Source organism: Ranitomeya variabilis, chromosome 2 (assembly GCF_051348905.1).
Source record: "Ranitomeya variabilis isolate aRanVar5 chromosome 2, aRanVar5.hap1, whole genome shotgun sequence".
Taxonomy (NCBI): domain Eukaryota; kingdom Metazoa; phylum Chordata; class Amphibia; order Anura; family Dendrobatidae; genus Ranitomeya; species Ranitomeya variabilis.
The window spans coordinates 906393884-906410708 of NC_135233.1; the positions used below are offsets into that span (position 1 = coordinate 906393884).

At 50.9% G+C, this 16825-nt stretch overlaps 1 protein-coding gene across 1 annotated transcript in view; it reads left to right on the top strand.

Moving 5' to 3' along the window:
* Positions 1-4203: 4203 nt before the first annotated feature.
* NCEH1 (neutral cholesterol ester hydrolase 1) overlaps positions 4204-16825 on the top strand; it is a 58159-nt gene continuing 45537 nt past the window's right edge. The window contains exon 1 of the mRNA XM_077290523.1: positions 4204-4461. Coding sequence (XP_077146638.1) covers positions 4324-4461 — 138 coding nt within the window. The 5' untranslated portion in view covers positions 4204-4323. The remainder of the gene's footprint in view (positions 4462-16825) is intronic.

Below are 16825 nucleotides of genomic sequence, written 5' to 3' on the forward strand. Positions count from 1 at the left end.
TCTATACAGAGGCAGATGTGATCCCCGACCACCGCTCCATGTATTCTCTATACAGAGGCAGATGTGACGCCCGACCACCGCTCCATGTATTCTCTATACAGAGGCAGATGTGACCCCCTACCACCGCTCCATGTATTCTCTATACAGAGGCAGATGTGACCCCCGACCACCGCTCCATGTATTCTCTATACAGAGGCAGATGTGACCCCCGACCACCGCTCCATGTATTCTCTATACAGAGGCAGATGTGACCCCCGACCACCGCTCCATGTATTCTCTATACAGAGGCAGATGTGACCCCCGACCACCGCTCCATGTATTCTCTATACAGAGGCAGATGTGACCCCCGACCACCGCTCCATGTATTCTCTATACAGAGGCAGATGTGACGCCCGACCACCGCTCCATGTATTCTCTATATAGAGGCAGATGTGACGCCCGACCACCGCTCCATGTATTCTCTATACAGAGGCAGATGTGACGCCCGACCACCGCTCCATGTATTCTCTATACAGAGGCAGATGTGACCCCCGACCACCGCTCCATGTATTCTCTATACAGAGGCAGATGTGACCCCCGACCACCGCTCCATGTATTCTCTATACAGAGGCAGATGTGACCCCCGACCACCGCTCCATGTATTCTCTATACAGAGGCAGATGGGACCCCCGACCACCGCTCCATGTATTCTCTATATAGAGGCAGATGTGACCCCCGACCACCGCTCCATGTATTCTCTATACAAAGGCAGATGTGACCCCCGACCACCGCTCCATGTATTCTCTATACAAAGGCAGATGTGACCCCCGACCACCGCTCCATGTATTCTCTATATAGAGGCAGATGTGACGCCCGACCACCGCTCCATGTATTCTCTATACAGAGGCAGATGTGACACCCGACCACCGCTCCATGTATTCTCTATACAGAGGCAGATGTGACGCCTGACCATGGCTCCATGTATTCTCTATACAGAGGCAGATGTGACCCCCGACCACCGCTCCATGTATTCTCTATACAGAGGCAGATGTGACGCCTGACCACCGCTCCATGTATTCTCTATACAGAGGCAGATGTGACGCCTGACCACTGCTCCATGTATTCTCTATATAGAGGCAGATGTGACGCCTGACCACCGCTCCATGTATTCTCTATACAGAGGCAGATGTGACGCCCGACCACTGCTCCATGTATTCTCTATATAGAGGCAGATGTGACACCCGACCACCGCTCCATGTATTCTCTATACAGAGGCAGATGTGACGCCTGACCATGGCTCCATGTATTCTCTATACAGAGGCAGATGTGACCCCTGACCGCCGCTCCATGTATTCTCTATACAAAGGCAGATGTGACGCCCGACCACCGCTCCATGTATTCTCTATATAGAGGCAGATGTGACCCCCGACCACCGCTCCATGTATTCTCTATACAAAGGCAGATGTGACCCCCGACCACCGCTCCATGTATTCTCTATATAGAGGCAGATGTGACCCCCGACCACCGCTCCATGTATTCTCTATATAGAGGCAGATGTGACCCCCGACCACCGCTCCATGTATTCTCTATACAAAGGCAGATGTGACCCCCGACCATGGCTCCATGTATTCTCTATATAGAGGCAGATGTGACCCCCGACCACCGCTCCATGTATTCTCTATACAAAGGCAGATGTGACCCCCGACCACCGCTCCATGTATTCTCTATATAGAGGCAGATGTGACGCCCGACCACCGCTCCATGTATTCTCTATACAGAGGCAGATGTGACGCCCGACCATGGCTCCGTGTATTCTCTATACAGAGGCAGATGTGACCCCCGACCACCGCTCCATGTATTCTCTATACAGAGGCAGATGTGACCCCCGACCACCGCTCCATGTATTCTCTATACAGAGGCAGATGTGACGCCTGACCACCGCTCCATGTATTTTCTATACAGAGGCAGATGTGACGCCTGACCACCGTTCCATGTATTCTCTATACAGAGGCAGATGTGACCCCCGACCACCGCTCCATGTATTCTCTATACAGAGGCAGATGTGACGCCTGACCACCGCTCCATGTATTCTCTATACAGAGGCAGATGTGACCCCCGACCACCGCTCCATGTATTCTCTATACAGAGGCAGATGTGACCCCCGACCACCGCTCCATGTATTCTCTATACAGAGGCAGATGTGACGCCTGACCACCGCTCCATGTATTCTCTATACAGAGGCAGATGTGACCCCCTACCACCGCTCCATGTATTCTCTATACAGAGGCAGATGTGACCCCCGACCACCGCTCCATGTATTCTCTATACAGAGGCAGATGTGACCCCCGACCACCGCTCCATGTATTCTCTATACAGAGGCAGATGTGACCCCCGACCACCGCTCCATGTATTCTCTATACAGAGGCAGATGTGACCCCCGACCACCGCTCCATGTATTCTCTATACAGAGGCAGATGTGACCCCCGACCACCGCTCCATGTATTCTCTATACAGAGGCAGATGTGACGCCCGACCACCGCTCCATGTATTCTCTATATAGAGGCAGATGTGACGCCCGACCACCGCTCCATGTATTCTCTATACAGAGGCAGATGTGACGCCCGACCACCGCTCCATGTATTCTCTATACAGAGGCAGATGTGACCCCCGACCACCGCTCCATGTATTCTCTATACAGAGGCAGATGTGACCCCCGACCACCGCTCCATGTATTCTCTATACAGAGGCAGATGTGACCCCCGACCACCGCTCCATGTATTCTCTATACAGAGGCAGATGTGACCCCCGACCACCGCTCCATGTATTCTCTATATAGAGGCAGATGTGACCCCCGACCACCGCTCCATGTATTCTCTATACAAAGGCAGATGTGACCCCCGACCACCGCTCCATGTATTCTCTATACAAAGGCAGATGTGACCCCCGACCACCGCTCCATGTATTCTCTATATAGAGGCAGATGTGACGCCCGACCACCGCTCCATGTATTCTCTATACAGAGGCAGATGTGACACCCGACCACCGCTCCATGTATTCTCTATACAGAGGCAGATGTGACGCCTGACCATGGCTCCATGTATTCTCTATACAGAGGCAGATGTGACCCCCGACCACCGCTCCATGTATTCTCTATACAGAGGCAGATGTGACGCCTGACCACCGCTCCATGTATTCTCTATACAGAGGCAGATGTGACGCCTGACCACTGCTCCATGTATTCTCTATATAGAGGCAGATGTGACGCCTGACCACCGCTCCATGTATTCTCTATACAGAGGCAGATGTGACGCCCGACCACTGCTCCATGTATTCTCTATATAGAGGCAGATATGACACCCGACCACCGCTCCATGTATTCTCTATACAGAGGCAGATGTGACGCCTGACCATGGCTCCATGTATTCTCTATACAGAGGCAGATGTGACCCCTGACCGCCGCTCCATGTATTCTCTATACAAAGGCAGATGTGACGCCCGACCACCGCTCCATGTATTCTCTATATAGAGGCAGATGTGACGCCCGACCACCGCTCCATGTATTCTCTATACAGAGGCAGATGTGACGCCCGACCATGGCTCCGTGTATTCTCTATACAGAGGCAGATGTGACCCCCGACCACCGCTCCATGTATTCTCTATACAGAGGCAGATGTGACCCCCGACCACCGCTCCATGTATTCTCTATACAGAGGCAGATGTGACGCCCGACCACTGCTCCATGTATTCTCTATAGGGCTGCGAGATAATGCTATGCGCAGCGCTCTGCAGCCCCATAGGGAATGAATGGCGCGGTGGTCGGGCATGCGCACTGCTCCTCTCTAGTCCCAGCAATCGGATCCCCAGGGACGGACCCCACTGATCAAGTTATCATCAGGTGTGACCTGTTCTTTATTGGACAAGCCCTTTAAGCACGTTGTGGTACCAGATGCTGCTCGTACCCTGCATGTCACTGTGAGGCGGTGTGCTCTTCCCTGTAGGTGCTGCACATACGGCGCTCAGCCTCTCACGTATTTCTGGGAGCCTCCTCTGTATCGCAGAAGTAGTGGGCGAAGCCAAGACTTGCTGACCACGCCCCAAGACTCATGTTTGTGCAGTACACAAGACTAGTACACAGTCATCCACACGGTGGCGCTGCTGAGCACATCTGGCCGCAGGGTTACATTGAACAAGGACGTGACACTGGCTGGTTTCCTTATCTACTGCTCTCTGATTGGCTGGCTTCCTTTTCTTCCGCCCCATGATTGGCTGCTGCCGGCCCAGCTTGTTCAATGACACCAACACAAACTTGCGTTGTGAGTTCTGCTGTGGAGAGCGGCCGCCAGCATGAAGCCTGTGCCGGCCCTGCTCACCGCGCTGGCGGCGCTCACTGCCTACTATGTGTACAGCCCGCTGCCCAGCACCCTGACCGAGCCCTGGAAGCTCATGCTGCTGGATGCCACCTTCAGATGTGCGCAGGATCTGGTGAGTGCACGGCAATGTCCGCTGTACGCGGCTACTGAGGAGCAGCTGTGACCGCAGGAGCCTGCACTGCTCTGATAATAGGAGATCAGGGATGTAGGGCACACCGGGCTGTGTGATGGCGGAGGGGACATATGGGGCACACCGGGCTGTGTGATGGCGGAGGGGACATATGGGGCTCACCGGGCTGTCTGATGGCGGAGGGGACATATGGGGCTCACCGGGCTGTCTGATGGCGGAGGGGATATATTGGGCACACCGGGCTGTCTGATGGCGGAGGGGATATATTGGGCACACCGGGCTGTCTGATGGCGGAGGGGATATATGGGGCACACCGGGCTGTGTGATGGCGGAGGGGACATATGGGGCACACCGGGCTGTGTGATGGCGGAGGGGACATATGGGGCTCACCGGGCTGTCTGATGGCGGAGGGGACATATGGGGCTCACCGGGCTGTCTGATGGCGGAGGGGATATATTGGGCACACCGGGCTGTCTGATGGCGGAGGGGATATATTGGGCACACCGGGCTGTCTGATGGCGGAGGGGATATATGGGGCACACCGGGCTGTGTGATGGCGGAGGGGACATATGGGGCACACCGGGCTGTGTGATGGCGGAGGGGATATATGGGGCACACCGGGCTGTCTGATGGCGGAGGGGACAGATGGGGCACACCGGGCTGTGTGATGGCGGAGGGGATATATGGGGCACACCGGGCTGTCTGATGGCGGAGGGGACAGATGGGGCACACCGGGCTGTCTGATGGCGGAGGGGACAGATGGGGCTCACCGGGCTGTCTGATGGCGGAGGGGATATATGGGGCACACCGGGCTGTCTGATGGCGGAGGGGACAGATGGGGCTCACCGGGCTGTCTGATGGCGGAGGGGATATATGGGGGACACCGGGCTGTCTGATGGCGGAGGGGATATATGGGGCACACCGGGCTGTCTGATGGCGGAGGGGACATATGGGGCTCACCGGGCTGTGTGATGGCGGAGGGGACATATGGGGCACACCGGGCTGTGTGATGGCGGAGGGGATATATGGGGCACACCGGGCTGTCTGATGGCGGAGGGGACAGATGGGGCACACCGGGCTGTGTGATGGCGGAGGGGATATATGGGGCACACCGGGCTGTCTGATGGCGGAGGGGACAGATGGGGCACACCGGGCTGTCTGATGGCGGAGGGGACAGATGGGGCTCACCGGGCTGTCTGATGGCGGAGGGGATATATGGGGCACACCGGGCTGTCTGATGGCGGAGGGGACAGATGGGGCTCACCGGGCTGTCTGATGGCGGAGGGGATATATGGGGGACACCGGGCTGTCTGATGGCGGAGGGGATATATGGGGCACACCGGGCTGTCTGATGGCGGAGGGGACAGATGGGGCTCACCGGGCTGTCTGATGGCGGAGGGGATATATGGGGGACACCGGGCTGTCTGATGGCGGAGGGGACATATGGGGCACACCGGGCTGTCTGATGGCGGAGGGGATATATGGGGCACACCGGGCTGTCTGATGGCGGAGGGGACAGATGGTGCACACCGGGCTGTGTGATGGCGGAGGGGATATATGGGGGACACCGGGCTGTCTGATGGCGGAGGGGATATATGGGGCACACCGGGCTGTCTGATGGCGGAGGGGACAGATGGGGCTCACCGGGCTGTCTGATGGCGGAGGGGATATATGGGGGACACCGGGCTGTCTGATGGCGGAGGGGACATATGGGGCACACCGGGCTGTCTGATGGCGGAGGGGATATATGGGGCACACCGGGCTGTCTGATGGCGGAGGGGACAGATGGGGCACACCGGGCTGTGTGATGGCGGAGGGGATATATGGGGCACACCGGGCTGTCTGATGGCGGAGGGGATATATGGGGCACACCGGGCTGTGTGATGGCGGAGGGGATATATGGGGGACACCGGGCTGTCTGATGGCGGAGGGGATATATGGGGGACACCGGGCTGTGTGATGGCGGAGGGGATATATTGGGCACACCGGGCTGTCTGATGGCGGAGGGGATATATGGGGCACACCGGGCTGTCTGATGGCGGAGGGGATATATGGGGGACACCGGGCTGTGTGATGGCGGAGGGGACATATGGGGGACACCGGGCTGTCTGATGGCGGAGGGGATATATGGGGGACACCGGGCTGTGTGATGGCGGAGGGGATATATTGGGCACACCGGGCTGTCTGATGGCGGAGGGGACATATGGGGCACACCGGGCTGTGTGATGGCGGAGGGGATATATGGGGCACACCGGGCTGTCTGATGGCGGAGGGGATATATTGGGCACACCGGGCTGTCTGATGGCGGAGGGGACAGATGGGGAACACCGGGCTGTCTGATGGCGACGGGGACATATGCGGCACACTGGGCTGTCTGATGGTGGAGGGGATATATGGGGCACACCGGGCTGTCTGATGGCGGAGGGGATATATTGGGCACACCGGGCTGTCTGATGGCGGAGGGGACAGATGGGGAACACCGGGCTGTCTGATGGCGACGGGGACATATGCGGCACACCGGGCTGTCTGATGGTGGAGGGGACAGATGGGGCACACCGGGCTGTCTGATGGTAGAGGGGATATATGGGGAACACCGGGCTGTCTGGTGGCGGAGGTGACAGATGGGGAACACCGGGCTGTCTGATGGCGACGGGGACATATGGGGCACACCGGGCTGTCTGATGGTGGAGGGGACAGATGGGGCACACCGGGCTGTCTGATGGCGACGGGGACATATGGGGCACACCGGGCTGTCTGATGGTGGAGGGGACAGATGGGGAACACCGGGCTGTCTGATGGCGACGGGGACATATGGGGCACACCGGGCTGTCTGATGGTGGAGGGGACAGATGGGGCACACCGGGCTGTCTGATTGCGGAGGGGACAGATGGGGAACACCGGGCTGTCTGATGGTGGAGGGGACAGATGGGGCACACCGGGCTGTCTGATGGCGGAGGGAACATCGGGCTGTCTGATGGCGGAGGGAACATATGGGGAACACCGGGCTGTCTGATGGTGGAGGGGACAGATGGGGCACACCGGGCTGTCTGATGGCGGAGGGAACATCGGGCTGTCTGACGGCGGAGGGAACATATGGGGAACACCGGGCTGTCTGATGTCAGGAGAGAGAGATGGGCACACCGGCTGTCTGATGGCAGAGGAGAGAGATTGGGCACACCAGGCTGGCTGATAGGAGGTCATGATTTGTAAGTGCTGCTGGGTATTTTGTCCTACATTAGACAAAGTCATCCTATTCCTCTGTCCTGGAAGTGACCTAAGTGTTGTGTGCAGCCTATGGGAGACATGCTAGACTGGATCTGGTGGGGCATATGTACTCACTGGATGGCAATTCCATAGGCCAGTTGGAATTCCAGATGCACTTGCCACCTTTATCCTCACTGCAGAAAGCTCTCCTAACTTGCCATATGGGGATTCACAGTAGTTTGAAGTTGTTTTTTTTCCTAACATTTTGATGAAGCTTTTAATGGCGTTTTTTTTTTTATAAGTATAAGCACTGCAGCCGTAGAGATGATATATCCATAGTAACATTTGTTATACAATTTGTCCTTATTCCAATTCTACACAAAACTGTGTTATCCATTTAACAACTGTATGGTAAGAGCCTGCACTATTTTCCCAAAAGGTGACATTTGTAAGAGGCATCTACAATATACCGTAATTTTTGGACTATAAGATGCACCGGACCCTAAGGCGCATCGGGGTGGAAAATAGCAGAAAAAAGATTTTTATAAGAGGGGGTCCGTCTTATTGTCCGAATTTAAGGTATCTTACCTGAGGGCCGGCGGTAGTACAGCGGGGTCACAGAAGGCATGGTCCCTTCCTCAGGAAGCCGGTGACGGCAGAAGGGCAATGCTGCAGTCCCGGGGTGTGATACTGTGGGTCCAGTGTCGGCGGTGAGGCAGAGCTGGAGCAGGGTCCCCTCTTCAGGATGCCGGTGCCACATTTCTACCGCCGGTACCGTGAAGAAGGGAGCATGCCCGGTTCACTCCACACCGCCGCAGCATCGCCACACCTCTACCGCAACCCCCCGGTAAGCTTGCGTTCGCACGATAAGACACACACCCCCTATTTTCCTCCCAAATTTTTTTGTGAAAAGTGCATCTTATAGTCCAAAAAGTACAGTATGTTCAACTATATTAAACATATATGGTGCTTTATTTTTTTCTTTTGGTAGCATCTTGCACCTTACATCATTTGATATGTTGTGCTTACTGACAAGTTTGAGGGGTTGTCCGTGACTTCATACGCTGATGACCTATGTATGGGATAGGCCATCAGTATGAGATTGGTGGAGGTCTAACACCAGACACCTCCTCAGATCAGCTGATATCTGCTCTGGTGGTTACAGGATATGGACCATGTATGGAGCGGAGCACCACATCACTGCCAGATGCTTAGTGGCCTCGCCAGATGTCATCTGATCCGCGGGGGTGTCGGATGTAGGATCCACCCAATCTCATATTCATGACCTCTTCAACGGATACAAAGTCATTAAAGCCCTTAATCCATCATCTGTAGACAATTATTGGACAGCCTTCATAGAGTTTTCTTGTTTGAGGCTTTTGGCTTGTTTCTCTTTCTCTTTTTTTTTTTTTTTTGGAGGACTTGATGAATGCATGTTACAAATGTTAAAAATAAGTGCTAAAACACTAAAAACTGCTTTATATCATGGATTTTTTTTTTGCAAGCCATATGCTGAAAAAGTACCGTATTTTTCGGACTATAAGACGCACTTTTCCCCCCAAAAAAAGTGAGGAAAATGGGGGGTGCGTCTTATAGTTGGAATGCAGGCTTACCAGCAGTGGTGTGGTGGTGGCAGAGGTGTGGGGATGATGAGGCGCAGTGAGCGGGGTCCCTTCCACAGGCAAGGTGACGCAGCGGCCCGTTATCCAAGGTAAGCAGCAGAGCCGGGTGAATCATGGCTTTATCGGTGGTGGCGGCCATCTTCCTGAGGCCGCGCGTGCGCAGATGGAGTGGTCTGCTTCCCGGGGCTTCAGGAAAATGGCCACGGGAGGCGGCGCGTGCGCAGATGGAGATCGCGGCGGCCATTTTCCTGAAGCCGAAATCTAAATCTGCGAACTCGGCTTCAGGATAATGGCCGCCGCGATCTCAATCTGCACACGCGCGGCCTCCGGCGGCCATTTTCCTGAAGCCTCGGGAAGCAGAGCACTTCATCTTCGCATGCGCGGCCTCAGGAAGATGGCCGCCGCCACTGATAAAGCCATGATTCACCCGGCTCTGCTGCTTACCTTGGATAACGGGCCGCTGCGTCACCTCGCCTTTGGAAGGGACCCTGCTCACGCCATACCGCTCACTGCACCTCATCATCCCTGCACCTCTGCCACCGCCACAGCACTGCTGCAACCCCCCATGGACACCAGGCCGTGGCGTCGCCCACCTAAACAGGATGGGACCCTGCTCAGGTGCACGCCATATCGTCCCCCGCATCACCGCACCTTTGCCGGCACCATGCCTCCTGTGGCCCTGCTCTGCCACCGCCAGCCCTCAGGTAAGATACTGTAAATTTGGACAATAAGACGGACCCCAATCTTATAAAAAATCTTTTTTTTCTGCAATTTTCACCCAAAATTTGGGGTGCGTCTTATGGTCCGGTGCGTCTTATAGTCCGACAAATACGGTAGTTTGTGTGAAGGAGACCACAGACTTGTGATTAGGTCAAGTGTCCAATGTTTGACCTTAATTTATTCCCGCTGTTGCCCACATATTTGATAATTTTTTTTTTTTTCAAATCAGTCAGTGAACATCACACCCATGTGGCATCCGAGTGCCGTTTTTTTCCTTCACGGAATCATAGACTTGCATGGATGAGTTTGATACATGACTTAGATAAAAAATGGACATCTTTGCAATTAAACACGGACGTGTGAACATCCCCAGAGAGCAATGGGTACATGATCTATCCATGAGAAACATGTACAGGCCTCATTCAGACGTTCTAAGAATGTAACCTATGCTGAGAGACGTGGAGCGCTGACAACACTTTCCTGAAGGGTGGAATTAATTCCTATTAAAGGGAGATGCTGCAAAATAATTTATCCAATCTTCCTGTAGCAGCTCATGAGGTGAGACACATCGTTACATGTGTCCCTGAATTATATTATTATTCCCTGTGCTCTTCCTCATCCAGCCGACCTGTACTCTGCTGTGTACTGGTCAGGGGTAAGGCCCTCAAAACATTTTAATACAAATGGATGTCTGTTTCTGCCAGTATGAGTTTTTGTTCCTTCTTGAGAAGAACAAATTTACATACTTGTGGAGTATTGCATTTTAAAGCCTTTTTTTTTTTAGACTTCCCGATTTCTCCCCATTAACGACCGCTGATCGACTGTATACAAGTCTGTGTGGTGATTTTTGGCAGTGTTCTCACTGCGAACAATGGTTATTTTTATTGTTCCCATACAGTATGATGGACCCCGCTGTGAAGCACAGAGCAATGGGACTTAGTCATCAAACTGAGTCCTTTAACAACCTCCAATGCTCATTAAAACAACGGCTGTTAAGGGGCCTTATTCCTTATCGGCGTTTTAAATTGGCGGTCAGGAATAAGTGAATAGTGCCTCCCACGGGCGCAATATCCTCTGGTGATCACTGTACATCACAGCAGACAATCTTTATTATTGGCCCTGGACGGTTTTGGAACTGATCAAGGCCTACTAACCTCTTAAATACCGCTATCAATCGCAAAAGCTGTATTTAAGTGGTTAAAAGGGGTTCAAAATACCCCCTATGGTAGGATTGATCCCCCGTGATCTTAATCACGAGTGCTGATCGTTGGCATGGTACCCTGAGGTCAACTGATGACAACATGGTATGGTGGCCTGTGAGATCCTTCTACAAGCAGGGTCTAGCAGGCTGTGTCAGTGACACACTGACTTTCTCAAGCACTGCAGTACGCGAGTACTGCAAGGCATGAGACCCAACGGTCAAAGTAAAAATTATTTCTTGTCTCACAGTGGAACTAAGAGAAAAAAAAAAAGGTTTTTTTTTTTACATAAAATGTGTAAAAGGTAAAAAAAAGAAAAAAAAAATACAATTCACAAAGTCATTTCACCACTAAAGTCGCAGTGTTTGAGTATAAACAAAAAAAAGTACACATAATTGGTATCTCTGTGTCCGTAGCGACCTGATCTGTAAAACTGACATATTATTAATTCCTTAAAAAAATGCTTTTATATCATACTGACACACAACAAATTGCATAAAAAGCTATCAAAAGACATGTAAAAAAACAAAGCAAAAAAACCTGTAGAAATTAAAACTCCAAATTGTACCGCAAGCTGTAATGTGGCTCATTTGGGAAACATAAAGCATAAAAGATTAAAACTCTATCCACAACTAGTCTGCAGCTATGAGGCATACAGGTAGGACTATTTAACCATTCTATTACATGTATACCCATATTAATAGCTTGTGTCCAGGGGGTGATATATTCCCTTTAAGTTTCCATATACCACCTAGATCTCCAAATGAATGGTGTTTTGTTTTCCACCCCGACCACAGTATTTCCTGGCTGCATGTAAGCAGTGTAGCCTACAGCTATGTCGTTCAGTGATCCAGACACACAATTGAGAGTTATTACGTGTGCTCGTAGCTCTGGCAGCTCTATTGTGTGCATAAGATCTGGTTTTATCAGCTAATAATAGGCAGAGAAAAAAAATGGGCTATTACAAATGTACAGATAAGAATCCTGAATATAGTATAGAAAGAAACTGCAATGCCAGTCACACCCTATAAGCAAGAGTGGCGCCATTTCTTTAAAGCCGGAGCATAATGCTACACCGCTGACATGTTCACCGCGTGTCCGTAGAATCATGGTACACGTGTCCCATATACAGTCTGCTCTGCATGTACCTGGAATGCATTGTAATATGTGCAGATTTTTTGAATGTCTGTACCGTCCTCAGTGTCTAGAAACATAAAGAGAAATGATATGCCATTAGGGTCTGCCAGTCTGGGGCAGGGGTCCGGAGGGTCATTGACCTGACTCTGGGTGCACTCTGCACACACCGGCCTGTCAGAAGGGAATTTCTTCATCTTTCAGCCAGCTGTGGTTGAGGGTTGTGTTGGGTTTTGCAATCCCTATTACAAAATAGGATGGCACATTGTGGAGGAAAGAACTTGGTGCCAGTCATCTGTAATCCTCCGGAATAGAGCCCGATGTTCAGTATATCCTTACAGTAGGGTGGTGGACTATAGATCCGATGTGTCCTCCCTGCTGACGAACGCCTGGCTGGTTTGGAGCTCTTGATCCATGCACACATGACCTTTCCCCTACTTCTCGCACGCTCATCACCACATAGCTCACACACGGAGCTGTGAACACGGTCACAGGACAAAAGGACGCAGAATGGCCGGCTGTGCCCTGAGTTATGGACCATACATCTTACTGTAGGAGCAGCAATGTCTGCCAGTATTCCTTTACGCTGGCATCTGATGGTCCAGTACAGCGCACGACCAGGCACATAACTCGCTATAAGGCGCCTGATAATAAGCTATCAGCAGCCTTCTTCTATCTTTTCCAAGTAAAGTTCTGCTGTTTTATAGGATCCGAAATACACAAATAATGGAAGTGGCGCGCTCGCTGCTGGCCGGGCACCATCGGCACTACATGGACCACATTGACTATAAGGTCCTGTTACCTTTATTGTTTCCAGCAATCTTTTTCTAATTTGGGGGGCTGGATCTGCTCCAATACAAAGGTGAGCAGACTCTAAAGTCATCGGAAAAAATGCATTATGTCTGGACCTGCAATGTTCTATATTTTATAGCAGAATTTTCCAACCTGCAGCACGAGTACCAAAGAGCATGCTTCAGGCTCAAGGGGTGCACGATGAGGCCTACTAGATTTTGCAACTATGAACTGGATGCTGATACAGATCAGTGAGCAGACAGTCACGTCTGCCCTCGCTGAGTGGTGGCAGCACTGCGGCCATGCTGATACTGTCCCACACAATTATTCTGGAGGCTTGCCTTTTTAAAAAAGAGGGTAATAGTAACTACCTTCTTTGTAGTGACCATCCTACCTAACTAGAATGGTGTCGATATCAGCATGGCCGCACAGAAAAACACGATTGGAAGATGGCGACCGACCTGGGATCCAAGATGGGGCTAAGCCCCCGCTGACCTCTATAATTTCATCTTGAAGAGTAGGGAGCAGCAGGCAGCTAATTAGCTGCCAAACCAGCTTCCATTTTTATTATTTTAGCAGTACAAGAATATATCTTTTGTTTTAAACGTGATAGACCAACACAGATTAACTTTATTCTCACTTATGTTATTTTGACAAGATACTTGACCGATCCCTTCCTTGGGGGCACGTGGTTGTAACCTGTATGTGTGCCATGAAAGGGCTGTAAAAGAAAAAGTTTTGAAACTGTGTTTCATGTTGGAAAATAGATTGCTCTCAGTAAATCATTTTGTTAATATGAAACCTTGTAATGGATAACAAAAATAAAATAAGTGATGTTACAAAGTTAGCTTTCAAGACTTCTTAAAGAAGCACACAGGCAGCTTACTGGTATACAGAACCATATCAAACTAGTTGAATATTCAGCTCCAAAATATAAGAAGGAGTTGAAGAGTCATCAGAGGCCGGGGTACAGATTCTACAAACCTTTTAGACTTAAAACCTGACAATCCTAGAATAGGAATTTTTGACATGCTTCCCAAGTTATGTGGGCTAGGTAATTCAGGGAGGCTAATTATCTCAAGATTGGAAACACTCACTGAGAAAATCTAAGGATGGATAGAGAGGGTCCTTAAACCACTGGTAAGAAAAGCAGCCAGCCATCTGCAGAAACCTGTTGAACAAGCTATCTACCATGGATCCCCTCCTTAGAATGCCGTCCTAGACTCTATGGATGTGGAATCCCTGTATTCTAACATCCCACATGAAGATGGAAGAGTCATCTGCCAGATGTATCTAGAAACCAATAGGATCCCTTTTGAGTCTCTACTACAACTTACCAGATTTAGCCTCATGCATATTTTTTTTATTATTTTTGTGAGCAGCTATATCAACAACAAACCGGAACTGCTGTGGGCAGCAATAGGCACCTGAATGCACCAAGCTCTTCATGGCTAAGTGGGAACGTGACTTTTTTAGCTTCTTGCTCCATCAAAACCTTGACCTACTTCTGTTAAATCAATGAAGTCTGGACCAGGGCCGGAGTGGCCATCTGGGAATTCTGGCAAATGCCAGAAGGGCCTGTCTGGTTGTGGGCTGCCTTGTCTTGAACGTTGTCAACAGAATCGGTGTTCTCAAGACACCCACACTGTTAAGAGTTGTGATGACAAAGTTGCTGAATCAGTCACTTACCCCACCAGGCTACCGGTATCATTAGAAATAATGGTCTTGTAGAAAATCTTGCTTTCCTCTATTCAGGGTAATATTAGTGATATATCCCATCTTGTGCTTGGGGACGGGGACAGCATGAGCCTGTGTGATTTGAAATGCCAGGGCTGAATTTCAGTCCCAGTCCGTCCCTGGTCTGGACCGATTTAATGTATTTCATCCCACCACAAACTTGACATTGGAACACTCATATATGGAAATTAACTTTTTGGATACCACCATAAAAATATAAAATGGTTCAATTCAGACATCCGTGTATTGTAAACCAGTTGACTGATGTACATACCGTACCTCAGATAGGACAGCTTCCACCTGAAAAACAATAAAAAGTCTATTGTCTATAGCCAAGCCATCAGATATAATCGTATGTGTTGTAGCCCAACAGACAAGGATGGACACTTCACCTGTCTTAAAAAGACATACCATATATACTCGAGTATAAGCCGAAATTTTCGGCCCCTTTTTTAGGCTGAAAGTGCCCCTCTCGGCTTATACTCGAGTCACCCCCACTGGTCTGTCTCCCATCACCCCCACCAATCTGTCTCCCCTCTCCCCCGGTCTGTCTCTCTGTCACATCATACTCGCCCTCCTACGCGGTCTGCACGTCCCTGCTTCCCTGATGCGATGGTCTCTTCGGTGTCGGCAGCTGTTCCTGTGTTCAGCGGTCACATGGTACCGCTCATTAAAGTATTGACTATGGATGCGACTCCACTCCCATGGGGGTCGAGCGCATATTCATTACTTTAATGAGCGGTACCAGTGACCGCTAAACACAGGAAGAGATGCCGGCGCCGGAGAGACCATCACATCAGAGAAGCTGCCAGGGACCGCGTCGGGAGGGTGAGTATGACTGGGGAGGGTGATCATTGTGATATTCACCTGTCCCCGTTCCACCTCCGGGCTCCGTCTTCTGCGTCCTCTGGCTGTGACTTTCAGATCAGAGGGTGAGATGACGAGATTAGTGTGTGCCCTCTGCCTGAACAGTCACTGCAGAAGAGACCCGGAAGACGGGCCATAATCAACCTTTATGCAGCATTGTATGGTGCAAATGTTTCTATGGAGCATCTTATGGAGCCATAATCAACCTTTGTGCAGCATTATATGGGGCATATTTTTGTATGGAGCATCTTATAGGGCCCATCATGAACTTTATGGAGCATTATATGGGGTGTATTTTGTATGGGGCATCTTATGGGGCCATCATTCACCTTTATGAATCATTATATGGGGCATATTTTAATATGGAGCATCTTATGGGGATATTATTAACCTTTGTGCAGTGCAGCATTATTTGGGGCATATTTTTTGTATGGAGCATCTTATGGGGCCCTGTTATGATTGAACTGGTGGTTAGGAGCACTAGAAATGACCAGATGAGCAAACTAGTAATACAGGACGAGCTCTGGGAAGTGGGAGCTCTGCTGACCGCAACCCCTAATCCTATCACAACAACTAGAAATAGCCGTGGAGCGTTCCTGACTCTGCCTAGACGCCTCTTCACAGCCTAAGAGCTAACTACACCTAAAGATAGAAAATACAGCCTACCTTGCCTCAGAGAAATTCCCCAAAGAAATAGGCAGCCACCCACATATATTGACTGTGAGTTAAGATGGAAGTCACAAACACAGGAATGAAATAGGTTTCAGCAAAGGAGGCCAGACTTAACTAAATAGACTGAGGATAGAAAAGGTATCTTTGCGGTCAGCACAAAAAAACTAACAAAAAACCACGCAGAGTGTGCAAAAGAGAGCACCGCACCGACTCACGGCGCGGTGGTGCCACTCTGCATCCCAGAGCTTCCAGCTAACAAGACAAAATCATAATAGCAAGCTGGACAAAAACACAATGGTAACAAATAAGCTAGCAGGGACTTAGCTTTTGCTTAAGTAGACAGGTAATCTGAAAGATCCAAGAAAACTGACCCAGTACTAGGACATTGACAGCTGGCAT